Here is a 13694-nt window from a genome sequence, read left to right on the forward strand (position 1 = left end):
AGAAGGTTGTTTGTTGATAGGTTCGGCTGACGAAAATGATCAAGCTTTGGACATCGAAGAAAAGTAACAATGATATCTTGCAAGACGAGAATTCAAAAACGCACGCAATTCAGCGAGCGGGACGTCAAGTACGTCATAGGTAAATGACTGAACTTTGCAAATGTGGTTTTTAATACATGCATTTCGACTCCATTCGTTACCTTCGAGGAAGAGCCTCGAAGCGCTTAACAGTCATCACTTACAAACGCTTCTTAATATTCTTTATTAGAAATGGAAAGTATACAAAATAACATCAAGCCAGAGCGACTATCTTGATGCATGCTTAATCTCTGGCTCTTCTTCTGTAGGAGTCACCACCAAATCTTCTCTGAGGACCACCTCTGATGGCAGGTCTTGGTCTCTGAGCTGGAGCACCCTTCAATCTGGTCAAAGGCAAGATACCCTCTGGAATGTTCAACTCGTTTCTGAGGTACTCAACACCTTCGTCAGTCAAGGTGTAGTAGTACCATTGCCAAGAGAACTGGGTCTTGACGTAACCCTTAGAGGTCAAAGACTGCAAAGCCTTGATAACGTACAAGTTCTTGGTGTCGATCTCCTCGTGCTTTGGCTTGTTGAAGTCCTTCTCAGCGACAACAACACCCTCTGAATTGTTAGTATACAATATTGATAGTTGGATTGGAGCCGTGGTCGTGGAATATAAATTGAAGAATCAAATGGAAGTTTTTAAAAAAGGGAAACATTGATTGTGCCATTTCTTTTGACTAGAATTTGCAGTTGGACCTTCTGGTGATAGATTGGCAGCTCTTGATGGATTAAGCAAGTGGTCGAAGAAATAACTTATATTGGCCGCCGGCAGTAATTTAATAACATACCTTGGAAGAGGTATTGGTGGATCTTCTTTCTGTCGTCCTTTGGAATCAACATATTGCAGTGAAGTACTTGAGACTTTTAAAGGTGGTTAAGGTAAAGATACAAATTTTTTCCACTTTTCCTACACTGCACTCAATCGCACTGGTGGGAGGACACTGGAGGGCCTTGGGTGCAGGAAATTGTAGCGCTTTTTTCTCCCTTAACTATGAGCGCTCTTGAGTGATGACGGCGTGTAGAGGACTGGGGTCACCGCGATGGAAAGAATGAAACACGTGAGTTAGGGCTCAAGCCCGAAATTCGCTGGCTGCAAAAGAGTGTGGATGAATACCGAGAATGGCTTAAGAACGGCGTACTTATTTTGGTGAAAAGCAGTTCAAAAAAAAAGATTGTAGGAAGAAATCGATTGTTCTCATGTGAATGCAAGACGATCCGACCGGTAGCACATATTTATTGTATTCTGAGAATAAAAACTTCACAACTCAAATCAGATATTGTATTACAGAGAGAAGTTTTGACGCAGTCTATTCGTCACAGATGTTAAAAACACTCGAAAGTTAGGGTTGATATACAACCCCTTGTAGTCTAACGATATCGTTGGTGTACTGCGCTAGAAGAATCCTTGGAGCTCCACGATTAGTCTCCTGTCTCATAGGCAGCGTTATTAAAGGCGATTTTAGCTGCCTGAATAGTTGGAATTAGAGTAGAAGGTATTTCTTCGTTCAGGTGGACGATGATGCCTTCTCTGAAATCCACATCTACTCTATCACATCACCATACTAGGTCGACGCAATGAAAGTCAAGCGTTATACATTTTTACACTATTTCCAATGCTCTGTATCCTAAGGTTTTTCTTTGACATCTGGCTTACTCATCTATTTCCTTTAATGTCAAACGATGGACCGCGAGACTTATCATTTTTATCAGGTTCGGGCCTCTTGTAGAACTACGCCGACGTTGCAAACCCACAAGTACCAGCATTGTTACTGGCAACATATCTGATCACCGATCTCACTTTTCAGCAATCCGATAGGTACAGTTCTGTTATCAATAGGGCGAGTTCCCGAAGTCGAAACGGCTTGGGGCCTTCATGTCTACGTAGTTGGTGAATGCTCTCTCAAATAATTTCTCTTCCTTTTTCAACAACGCTCTGTAGATTTACTTTTATTACAACCTTATGATCAAAAGTAGACAAGACTACTTACTGGAGAAAACATCTCTCCAATCAGCTTCACGTATCAGAGACACATTCTCCCCTGTGAGCTTGTTATCTGCTGAATCATTACATGATCCAGTAAAGCTTGGTATAAAGATGTGAAAGTGAATCATGAAAGCACAATATCGATCGATCAAACCCTTAATCTTTGCTTCGAGTGGACGTCTTAAGTTCGGTATTGATGGCTTCTATTTAGCTCAAAAAACAAGCTTTATTTTTTTTGATGAATACATCGATTGAGGGTCGCTAAGGTCAAGATGCTTAACACATCTCTTTCTCAGCTTTAAACCTATACAGAATTATATAGTAAAAACTTTTTTTTTTTTTTGCCGAAAAAGCCGTTCTTTTTCTCATAATAAAATGAATCCGTGGGTAGCAAACAAAAAAAAAAGAGAAAGTTGGTCGGGTGAGAAAGCGTGCACATACGACAAAAAAAATACACCATCAGTTTTTACCGCTTACCAATATTTCACAATGAGATCCGATATGGTGTAATGGCTAGCACAGTTCGCTCTCACCGAGCAGATCGGGGTTCGATTCCCCGTATCGGAGTTCAAATTAATATTTTTGCCATTCATATATGGCGCCTTATTACATTTCCCTGCTCTTTTCTTTTTAGTTGTCCTCATGATTTCTTAGGTGCACCAGTATTCCCGCCTTCGTACTTTTGAGACCAGTATTACTGGAGCTCTACACTGCTACACATCTGCGATTCGAGAACTGAGAAGTATTCATTAGTATGTAAACCCATTTCCTCCTAGCCCTCACCAGCACCGTGGTAGTCAGCATTGAGAAGACTGTGGCTGAGGAAATTTAGACGGAACAAATAGACAGCTCGGAGTACAAAGATAGGGAATCGCAACCAAATGAGAAAACGTACAAGACAAAGCACGCAACCAGGCAGAGGAGAAAGCCGTTTTTGCTATTGTTGGATTCCACCATCAATTAAGAATGTAGACCAGTATAGTATGCAACTATCAGGCATATTTTATAGGGCACACTTTCACTGGGGAGTATAGACCATGCTACAACGGTACAGACAGATATTCCATTACAAGGTGTCCTTTAGGTTACCCCAGAAAGCACAATCCACATAATGCGCTTCAGCTGCTCATTTATCACCATTCTCGCCTGCAAGGTACTCTTTGAAGCTTTCAGGCATGATTAAACGCTCGGCTACGTTCGCACTCTCTTTCGTACACGACGCGAGTGCAGCACTGTATGCGCTAAACTTGACGAGGCGCATTCCTTTAGCTAATTGGTCTTGACAAGACATGAGCACAATGGTGGAGACGCTGTCATTGAGGCATTGATCAACACGCGAAACTTTTCCCCTAATTGACCTCTATATCAGGGTTACCTGTGAAGAAGTATCGTCAAAAAGCGTACAACCTGCTCGAGCCTCGCTTACGCTCCTCGAGGCCAACCTTCAGCTTTACTCGAGCTCTGGCTGATGCGGACCAATTTTTGTTAACCTTTGATTTTTTTTTTTTTTTTAATTTTTTATTTTTTTTTATTTTATTCTTATTTCTTTCCATCATAATGAGTGATTTCGCCGTATCAGTTTGCTTTACTTGTGGACCACGCGTAATATTGTCCTTTTTTGTTCTTGTGCCTCGAAATATGTCGCCGCGTTGGACGGCTCAAGGCAATTTGCCGAATCAAGAACACATGGGCTCAGCCGTGAACATTGTGCCCTGCTTCAACACCATAAAGCACGGGCGTCTCTTTTTTGGCTGCCTTGCGTTGGCGAGCCGACAATTTTACCTTGATTCTTATCTTTTCCCTTTTTCCTCTTTAAAGCCTCAGTCTAGCCCTTACAATTATTCCAAAACGGCATCGTCTTCATGCCGAATAGGCTTAGTGACTTCGTCTATTCTGTACGCCGTATATAGTTTCCCTCAGCCGCTGAATCTTGAAAAAAAAAAAAGTCGACAATGTCTGCTTTGCTAATGATTCCGGCCCTGGGCCATCGCCGGTTGGTTCAGGAACATGGGCTTGATGATGCTGCGTTGAAGCAAAAGGCCAAGAACGGGCGGTACCACAACAGTACATCGTCGCTGAACAAGTCCTCGCGGTCGTCAATTTCGTCTATTTCAAGAAGCACCCGGTCGCTGGAGCTGTCTCTGAATGGGCTTCGTCCAAGCAAGTCGAGGGTATTCGAGGGAAAAAAGTACAAAGCCAAAGACAATCTTCGATTGAAGACTCCGTTTGAAAGAAAGCTCGTGGAGTTTGACTACAAGCTTGATGTGGTGGCGGCGAAAATTCTGAATAACCAGCAGAATATGGCCCTCAATTCGGAAACTACAGGCTCCAATCGCCTTTTGCGCCCGAGCATCGTGTCCACTCTTCGCTACACTTACTTTGAGAGGTTCACAACGTCATACGAGGACGTGGCTACCCAGCTTGGCCGGCTGCCGAAACCAGAGTACTGGGCCAAAGTATGGGATCTCGATGCGTACAACCACAGCAACCTTTTCGGTGATTCGTGCAAGAAGAACATCGTCAGCATTGACCACGTGTTAGTGAAGAAGAGCTACGAGCACCGCAAGAACACCGAAAAATGCTTTAAGGAAGGCACCAAGGTACTTCCGTACGAAGAGGATGCCAACCGTACTACGTGCATCCGAAACGTCTTTCGTACTACGTCATTCTGGCAAAATGTGTTCTTTGACGCCCGCGAGGCCACAGAGACGGACAACATTGACGAATGGTTTCCTCCCTTGGAGACGGTGCAGCGCTTCTTCATGACCCTCTGTGACTATGTCTTGTACAACTTGCACAGCCTCGAGTGCAACGTGAGCGAGGAGGAGAAGAAGAGTATACCTCCAGACGAGATCAGAAAGCTTGCCCACCAGTACTTTTACTACTTCAACGACTCAGACTATGCCTTCTTTGAGATGCTCGCTCGGGTTTTCAACAACACCTTCATGCTCCAGGTACGCACCTACATGAACAAAGAGGATGCGGTGGCAGTCAAAACCAAGGAGGTGATTATGGTGCTTTTGGAAGCTGTGCGCAATAATCTTCAGATCACGTATTTCGGTGCCCAGGGGGTCGACGAGATGCTCGAGGTGTGGCACGATTTTTTGCTCATGGCAATCGACCGGCTAGTGGTTGCAAATGTCAAGCCAGTTCTGCGGGCGGAACTGAAAAAGAGGCAGGAACACCTTCATCCCCCACGCTCACAGGGTCTTGATGAAGGTGCAAGCGGGAGCAACCAAGAAGCGAAGAAGGAGGTTCCCTCTTCGGCCCCGAAGAAAAAGTCTCTTTTTGGGCGCCTACGTCGTCAAGGCTGAAGGTTATTTATTTGTTCTTTTACTTCTTATACCCTTTTTTTCATCTTTTGTGCTGTTTATTTTTGTTCTTCATTAGAGCGTCTTGCTCCTTCCACCTTGGGCACATGCCTGCACACTACCTGAGCGCACTATTTACTTATGAGCACAGTTGGTTAAATTACTCGCATCGAGCGCTGTTTATAGGCTTCCCGCACCGAGTTTGAGAAGCGTCTCGAGGGCAACGAAGAAAGCTATTTTTCCGAAAAACAAAGCCAATTCCTCGAAGCTACCTCATCATTTTATCTCCGTTTGTCAATTTTTCTCTAATAGATTCTCTTTAATACCGTTACCTTTTTGTGTGACCTGACTGAGGCTGATCTCATGGTTTTTTGATCGCACATTTTTTTTTTTATTCTTTCCGGAACCCTTTCAGCACGCACTGCATCTATTTTAAGCAAAGTCCAAAAAGCCTTCCACAATATATATGCCTGATTCCCATCGGCAGAAAAAATCAATTAACCTACTACTTTCTTCCTCAATATGCTTCCTGCGGCCCACAACGACCATGTGTTGATGTCTGAGCACGCCTACTACGACCGCTCCGAGTCATCTTCCAGCATCGTCTCTCCAAAGTACCACGGGCCCATTATCTTGGGTGCTCTCATCTTTAGCATATGCCTTGCGAAGCTTGGCTACTCCCTAATCAAGAGAAGATCTGTGAAAGCTGCCAGCAGGCCCATGGCGGACCAGATTGTGTGAGCCTCAAATTCGGTGTCATCTTATTATCATTTCATCATTGCCATTATTTCGCTATCCTCGGTGGATGCCAGTTCCCCTGAGCGCTCTTCTGGGCACAATATTCGTCATGCACTACGCTTTTGTTACAATAGCATTCTTTAGCTGCACTCCTTTTTCATTTTATTGAGATTCCTTATACCTTAGCATCATTATCATCTTTAATCCCTTGCATCAATATGTTGACTATGTACCAATATATTAATTCTATGACCGACTTTTCTGTATAATGCTTGTTGTGGCATGCTGCTGGCTGCTTGCCCCCTGTGCACACGGCTCTGTAATTTTTCTTTTCCTGGCTCGCACTTAATGGAAGCCAGGCGGGTAAATGTTACACAAAACCAACCCTTGCGGCAATGAAGACGGCCAATCTCTTTTACTTCAGCTTGGTTGCCATCACCATCTCGATATCCCACAAGTTCCAATCATACCATATGAGGGGCGGAAAAATTGTGCACAAGTGCCAAAGTGAGTGCGAGTCCAAAAGGCCCGCAATGGGTGCAAAGTCAAGAAGCTCGAGGGATAACGATGTGGTAAGAAACAAGTTGAGAAAAACCGGAATTAACGGGATCAGCCTTGAGCGTACTTTGCCCAAGTATCGTAGCTTTCTTCTGATCTTGGTCTCATATGGTTGTAGTTGAATGGTATTGTGTGTAGGGGTACCGAAGAGCTTGTGAACTCTTATGGAATGGAGCACCCAGAGCGCCAGAGCACTAAGTCCAATCACACAGTTGTACTCCATGTTGTAGCGGTAATCCCATTTGTGAGCAAGCTTGATATAGTGACAGCAGAGAACGAAAAGCAAGCCTGCCTGAAAACATATTCGCTTCCGCTGGTTCTCTACCCAAAACAACTCGAAGTACCGAATGCTGATAGCGTTGAAGTTGGCCATGATGATCGCACCAGCTCCTAGGTAGTCGAGCGTTTCGGTGACAGGAACGTCTCTGGTGTGGAAGATGGTGCTCAATAACCACCCGCACACAGAAACTGCCAATAGCACCCAATACTGGTTCAACATCACGATCCTCGCCTTGTTTCTGGACGAAGCCTTCACTTTTTGTATGATCGCATGGTAATTGATCAAATTGATCCAATTTACCCAGAAGTTGCCAAGCGAGAACAACGTAGAGAAAAACTCTGTGATGCCAAGGATTCTATGAAAGGGCCACTTACCGTGAAATTGTACAATAGGGAGCCCCTGGGACTTTCTTGTGGCCGCAACATGACTTCGGCACTTGAAGTCACAGTCCAGAGGACATGTCCATAATAATAGATATTTGGAGAATACGTTCACGTCGTACTCAGTAAGGAACGGGGTGTGGGAGACGCACTGCGTTTCATAGCATTGTGCCAGGCACTCTCTGTACTGGGGAAGACGATCTCCTATCGACGCTAGCACATAGGGTATTAGGTACACTAGCAGTGTGCCAGGGTGTCTCATGTTGGGTTGGAGACTGTCGATAGATAGTAGTGGTAGTGAGCGCGAATACGTACTGTGTTGGAAGAGCGGTCTACTTGAGGTGAGAAGTGAAAGGTAATGCAGACTAATCATCTTTTGCTTTTCAGGTGTCACTGTCAACGACTAAACCATGTCACCTTTAACAACAATCTTCCGTTCACAATGTGACTTGGCCGAAATGTTGGGCCGAGTTTTTATTGAAGGCGGTGCCTCTCAGTGTAGTATTAGTGGCTGCGAAACTGATAACAACAGGGAGAAAGTGTAATTTAGCTCCACCTTGTCCTAAAAGCCAGCCAAGTGTGCCATCACAAGAGTTCGCTTTACAATAAGCTTGCTTATCGTTCATTCCAGCAACTTATGGGCAAAGTGCCCAGTGAGACCAAGGCTCAGCCGACATGACATTTGATACCCTAAGCAACTTCAACCTGAATCATTACCTTGCCGTCGACAGAACCTATGGGCTAAATTTGCAAATAAGTACCGTATAAGGTGCCTAGAACAATCAATGCAACATGAATCAACGTTTGTCAACCCTAGATCGCTTGCCAGCAACCCACTCTATGCAACTATCTATAGAGACTACTAACACAAAACCACCGTTGCAGCCTTCAAGCCCACGAAGCCTGCAAGTTTTCAAAAGAACCTCTCCATACCCACTTTACACGTGCTCCAGCAAGATTGTGCTAGTGGCTCTTGCCTTATCGCGACTTTCGTCATCCGTCTTCGGAGCAGTGCCTATGTTGCGCTTTATCAATGCGCGAGGCAAAGATGGCACCAATCCGAGGGGAATTTCATCTGCATGGAAGGAAAGATGAAACTGAAGCAAGAGTATAGTGCAAGGCAATATATATACATATATACATATATAAAAAAAAAATAACATGTTTGTGTTATTGCAAGATGAACGAAATGAACTAGATTTTGTTTATTTCGTTTTTCATGCGTATCCCCTCCGGAGACCTCTTCTGTCCCACGTGACGACCCACCAGCATACCGTTTGACGGGTTCGGACCTGTAGACGAAGATGGAGAATGGGGCTAAGCGGGGAGTTTGACCGAACGGTAGCGTGTGGGGGATAGCAATCTTTGTCTGTCCCAGAAGAATAAAATAAGAAAAGGGTTCCCCGTTTATTCTTCTGTATTTTTCACCACCTTAGAATTCTGGCCACCGGCGGCAAAAAGTTACGGAAGCTTCTCTGAGATCATGCAAAATATATGTCATTCCGTTTTTTCGCAAGCAATCAAGGGAAGATAAGAACGCTTAGGTGAGGATCATTGGTAGTTCCAACGCCAAGATAACTTCTGCTTGAGCATAGACTATTCCATAGTCTTCCTTCTATTCTTGCTCTCCCCAAGCAAGGAGACATTCTGAGACCAAGCCAGGCCTCTGCCAGAAAGGACAGATGTATGCGTACCTGCACGGGCCGTCCATCTAAGGTGGTAAATGCAGGCCCAAGTGCACTTCGCCGCATTCAACTCTTTGTTGTGCTAGTAAAATGCCTGCTGCAGTCCTGCGTACTGCTTGCTGTTGTTATTCGCCTCTCCTTGGTTGGCTTTTTTTTTCATTTTTTTTTTCCCGCACCTCCCTCGTTTGTGTTATTTTTCTTTGGTCCTTTACATTTGAGCCATATGTGATTCGCCAATCGAACAAACGGTTGGTATACCAACGTAAAGCAGACAAAAGGAGACCAACCGACTTCCTTGACAATACAAGACCCCAACAATAACCTGGCTGACGCTTCCCCGTGAACTCTCATCTTCTGCCTCTTCATCTCCCCACTACATTCTCCCCTCCAAATTGACTGTGCTTATTTTAGAGAGTTGCGGTGAAATCTCTCCCTTTTTCTTCAGAAACGCTCCTACAGTGCCTTTTTTTCCCAATTTCTAGCGCTCTCTCACCGTAAGTGCGAGAGTTCCAAAGCGCCGCAGTGGCACCGAACGTGCGTTTGATGCGAAAAATACCAAGGGAAAAACCGTTGGAAGGTAGCCAGGTGAGGGTTGCCCCGCAAATGCAGAAGCTGAGGTCCTTTCAGTCTGAGTAATGTTTAAGGGGGACGCTTGCTTTTGCTGACAGGTGATCACTGGTATCTTTTTCTTTTTCTTTTTTTCAAACCTTTTCATCACTGACCTGCAAGCATGCCTGTACATGGTAAAGCAATTGTGCGGCGTCTGCGGCGCGATTAATTTTTTTTTCATGCTTCTCTTAGGCAAACGGTATATTTAAACTCACCCAAGTCTCCCCCTCCCTCCTATTGCCACTATTTAATCCTTTTTTAATTCACCCGCTTTACAGTGTATTTTTTGCCTCATCACAGGGTTCAGCGAAAAGCATCTCAATCGCATAGATCAATAATTCTGAGAGTTAAAATATCACTTTTTCAACCCCTGGGACCTTCATTTCAGTTAAACTTTTTTCCAAAACTAATCACAACTACACTCAATTCACTGCTTTGATGACCCGTAAGTCTTGTCGTGTTCGTATCTCCAATCCAAAGGTGAAGGAGGCTTCTATGGACTCAACTAACAAAGCAGTACAACATGACCCTATCTCAAGGAAACGGAAGTCAGAGCCAGTCAATGAGACTCCATTGAAACGGCAGACGCCGGCAAAGAAGTCGAAGTCGTTGACCAATCTTGTTGGTGAGGATGACAAGATTGACCCAGTGGAAAAGCTCTTGTGCTTGCCCAACCTCAACAATGACATCTTGTTTGATTTGGATACGGACGACTCCTCTTCCGAACCCGCCTCTCCTAGATCAGTCAAACACTCCTCATCCTCGTCTTCCTCTGTGTCCACAGATACCGCCTATTTTTCTGAGTTGGAAAGCTCTCCCTTGCATTCTCCATATCCCAACATGGACGTGAATTTTTCTAAGGTCATCAACGACAACTTGCGATCATACTACCTTTCCACTTACAAGAGCCCCATAGAAATTCATAATGATAACTCCAGCTTTTCCATTCTTAACAAGAAAACTTCACAGCATGCAAACGGTGAGACTGCCTTGCCTACACAGACGAATGCAGAGGTTCCATTCTTCAAGAATGTGAATTTTAACCCAAAGCCAAAGTCCGGCAACTCCATTGATGATTATTTGTACTACGACGATGACGATTTTTCTAGCTCCACTACTGAATTGGGCCACGAGGGGAACACCCCCAGCTCCACGTGCATGACTCAGCTTCCCAACATCTCTTTTCACTATAGAAGGGACAACAAGTTGAACTTGTCTTTGAGCAATCAGGCTCCTTGCAGCGAGCCTCATGACGTTTCCAAAATTTTGAATCAAAATTCGGTGTTCACTGGGAAGGCCAGTGAGATGGTGGGCACCTCCAGACTATTGATTAACGACTTTTTCTTGTAATTTAGCACGGTGTTCGGATCCCGTTTGTTTTGATTTCCGAGTACGGTTTACTTCTTGAATTTCATTTCTTCCTTGGTTTTTAGGTCAGACATGTGTATATGTATAATTCTTGAAACATGATTGAATCAATCTTTCGTAGGTCCATTGCGATAATAGGAAACTCCGACGTTTACTCTTACCCTCGGAACTCACGTGGTAAAGCCTCACGAGCCGCCTTCTCGCAGTGTATGTGTCCAGTGGCCGCCCTCGGAAGTCGCACGCTGGAGTTCCCCATACATCTAAGTATGGCAATCAAGTTTTCACTAGAAAATCCTACAGTTTCTTACAAAGTGTAACAGTTTCCCTCCTGTCATCCCATCATCATACACTGCACTCCATGTATCTACTAGACCTCCTATATGCTTATCTTATAGGTGGTGTGACCTTCATTCCATTACTCATATTTGCCTTCGTCTACCTACATCCGAAACAACCTCCTGTTTGTGAAGAGTATGAGAGCCTTAAAGCCGGAGAGATTGAGGAGGATAATCTGTCCGGTCTCAATGCCTATAAGCAAGGATGGATCACCGTAACGCATGAGTTTTTGGAATCCCCTGACCAGATTAGCTCGTCGACACAGCTGGTAGCTGATTCTCAGGAAGGCAAGCTGGCCTACGCGTCGTTATACAAACTAGTAAAGAATTCCAATGCAAAGACAAAAGAATCAAATGGTGAAAAGGCGGTAGTAAGTGACTCAGAAGCATCATCTATGACGCTTACCCCCGGCGCAAGCACACCTACAAAAGGCGCTAGCAAGAAGCACCGCTACTACGCTGTGTTGAAGCATGGTAACCTATTCTTGTATAAGGACGAAGTACTCAAAGATGTCAAGCATGTTATTGTCCTTTCAAATTATCTTGTGTCATTGTGGCCTCGCAATATTACTGAGGGACTGTTGTTCACCAAGTATTCATCGATTGCGATATTGCGTAAGGACTGGCATAGGAAAAGAAGGCTTTCAGACAATGTTGCATCCATGGACGACTCTGAATGGGAAGACAGCGATAAAATCACCCTTCAGGATGTCTTGAACAAGAAATCTGGTCTCCCTGCTCCCCCTGGATCATTTTTCATCTACACTGATTACAACATAGACAAAGAGGACTGGTATTTCGCCTTGATGAAAGCATCAAAGTGTGATTCGGATATACCAGCTGCACTTGATCCCAAAGTCCAAGCTAAAACTTTGCATTTTGAGACAAAACACATGATGAGCTTGATTCAGACTCTTTACAGTGCTGAGGGCCAATTGCATACTAAGTGGTTCAATGCCATAATTAATCGATTGTTTCTTTCTCTTCAGCATACCGACGTGATGCAAAATTACTTGATATCTAGAATTGAAAAGAAACTTAATAAGATGAAAACACCAGGTTTCCTTGACAAGTTTCAAATCACTAAGGTTCGCGCTGGCCATGGGGCTCCTTTTATAACCTTCCCGGTTCTAAAGGAGATAAATCCTGAGGGGGATTTACTTGCTTCCTTTTATGTTCATTACTTTGGAGAGATGTCCGTTCAATTAGCCACCAAGGTCAATATCAATTTGGGCTCCAGATTCAAACCAAGAGAGGTTGACGTTCTTTTATCAATGACACTTGAAAAGCTTCAAGGGCCGATGTTGATCAAGATTAAGCCACCACCATCTGCAAGAATGTGGTACACGTTTGAGAGGGAGCCCTCAATGAGCATTAAAATCGAACCTGTGATTAGCTCCAGGCAAATGTCCTACAATATCATTACAAATTCCATTGAAAAAAAACTCAAGGAAGCGGTGAGGACATCTTTGGTATTGCCTCATTGGGATGACTTCATTTTCTACAATACTGAGGATGAGCTCGTGAGGGGGGGAGTATGGGACAAAGAATTTAGAAGGAGGCAAACAGAACACAGTGATGGTGAGGACAAGAATAAGCCAGTTCTGTCCAAGGCCGAAACTAATAGTCTCTCTCGCGGTGATGCTGAGCTGACTACTTCGGGACTGGCTATTTCTACTAATTCAGCGACCCAGGATGTGGAAAGCTTAGTCGGAACCAAAGCCGATCTTTCGGGTGACAGTCCAGTCCAGGTGAATCTGACGAAGGGTAGGTTGAGCTCGACCATCAATGATCTTTCTAAAAGACTAAGGAAAGCGAAGTCTACACACACTTTGGGTGTTGACGAAACTAACTGCCTATCTGATGGCTCGCTAGTTGAACGTTCCGTTTCAGAAACACCTAGTGTCAAGGGTGTGATGATGGAGGAGTCTGAATCTCTAGCGTCCAATGAGTCCAAAGGAACAACACTCCGCAGACTAGGCAAGTGGTATTACAAGGATGACAAAGTTGAGGATAGTAAACCATACCACCCCCCAGAGATGATTACGAATCGCCGACCTAATAGGAAGCAATCATCTGCAAGTCAAACCTCTGACAGTGATAAATACCTTTCCGAAAATCACTCTGCACCCCCGAGCACTGGCTTCTCCTTCGATTTTGGCTCCGAGGAACCGGAGCCTATTCTCACCGGTCAGCAGCCTACATCACTCAGAAAGCCTTCTACTAGCGTATCATCAGTTCTTGGGATAAAAAGTGACGCACTTGAGGACAAACCTCTAAACGTGGAGCCACAAGAGGGTTTACCCTTTCCTGCGCTATCGAGTCAGCCTACAACTACAATCACCTGAACCAAATCTAGTCT

The 13694-nt window shown here is 44.5% G+C and overlaps 5 protein-coding genes and 1 non-coding gene across 6 annotated transcripts; 4 read left to right on the forward strand and 2 right to left on the reverse strand. All coding sequences in view use genetic code 12, as the record gives it.

Annotated features, from left to right (window-relative positions):
- Window positions 1-322: 322 nt before the first annotated feature.
- Window positions 323-924, reverse strand: RPS10 (40S ribosomal protein eS10; the record flags this gene model as incomplete). Its single annotated transcript, XM_029035177.1, has 2 exons — window positions 323-642; window positions 873-924. 2 exons carry the CDS (start codon window positions 922-924, stop codon window positions 323-325), a joined length of 372 nt encoding a protein of 123 aa, XP_028890419.1.
- A 1639-nt stretch (window positions 925-2563) lies between these two features.
- CJI96_0001643 lies at window positions 2564-2635 on the forward strand. Its single transcript has one exon. It is a non-coding gene; the product is annotated as a tRNA-Glu (tRNA).
- A 1385-nt stretch (window positions 2636-4020) lies between these two features.
- Window positions 4021-5382, forward strand: CJI96_0001644 (uncharacterized protein; the record flags this gene model as incomplete). The annotated part of the gene is made up of 1 exon (XM_029035178.2): window positions 4021-5382. One exon carries the CDS (start codon window positions 4021-4023, stop codon window positions 5380-5382), a length of 1362 nt encoding a protein of 453 aa, XP_028890420.2.
- A 1150-nt stretch (window positions 5383-6532) lies between these two features.
- CJI96_0001645 (uncharacterized protein) lies at window positions 6533-7597 on the reverse strand (the record flags this gene model as incomplete). The annotated part of the gene is made up of 1 exon (XM_029035179.2): window positions 6533-7597. The coding sequence occupies one exon, from the start codon at window positions 7595-7597 to the stop codon at window positions 6533-6535; it is 1065 nt and encodes a 354-aa protein (XP_028890421.2).
- A 2470-nt stretch (window positions 7598-10067) lies between these two features.
- Window positions 10068-10979, forward strand: CJI96_0001646 (uncharacterized protein; the record flags this gene model as incomplete). Its single annotated transcript, XM_029035180.1, has 2 exons — window positions 10068-10074; window positions 10147-10979. The coding sequence occupies 2 exons, from the start codon at window positions 10068-10070 to the stop codon at window positions 10977-10979; spliced, it is 840 nt and encodes a 279-aa protein (XP_028890422.1).
- Window positions 10980-11355: 376 nt separating this feature from the next.
- Window positions 11356-13680, forward strand: CJI96_0001647 (uncharacterized protein; the record flags this gene model as incomplete). The annotated part of the gene is made up of 1 exon (XM_029035181.2): window positions 11356-13680. The coding sequence occupies one exon, from the start codon at window positions 11356-11358 to the stop codon at window positions 13678-13680; it is 2325 nt and encodes a 774-aa protein (XP_028890423.2).
- Between the last annotated feature and the right edge of the window lie 14 nt (window positions 13681-13694).

The sequence above is a fragment of the Candidozyma auris genome, chromosome 2 (genome assembly GCF_003013715.1).
Source record: "Candidozyma auris chromosome 2, complete sequence".
NCBI classification, from domain to species: Eukaryota; Fungi; Ascomycota; class Pichiomycetes; order Serinales; family Metschnikowiaceae; genus Candidozyma; species Candidozyma auris.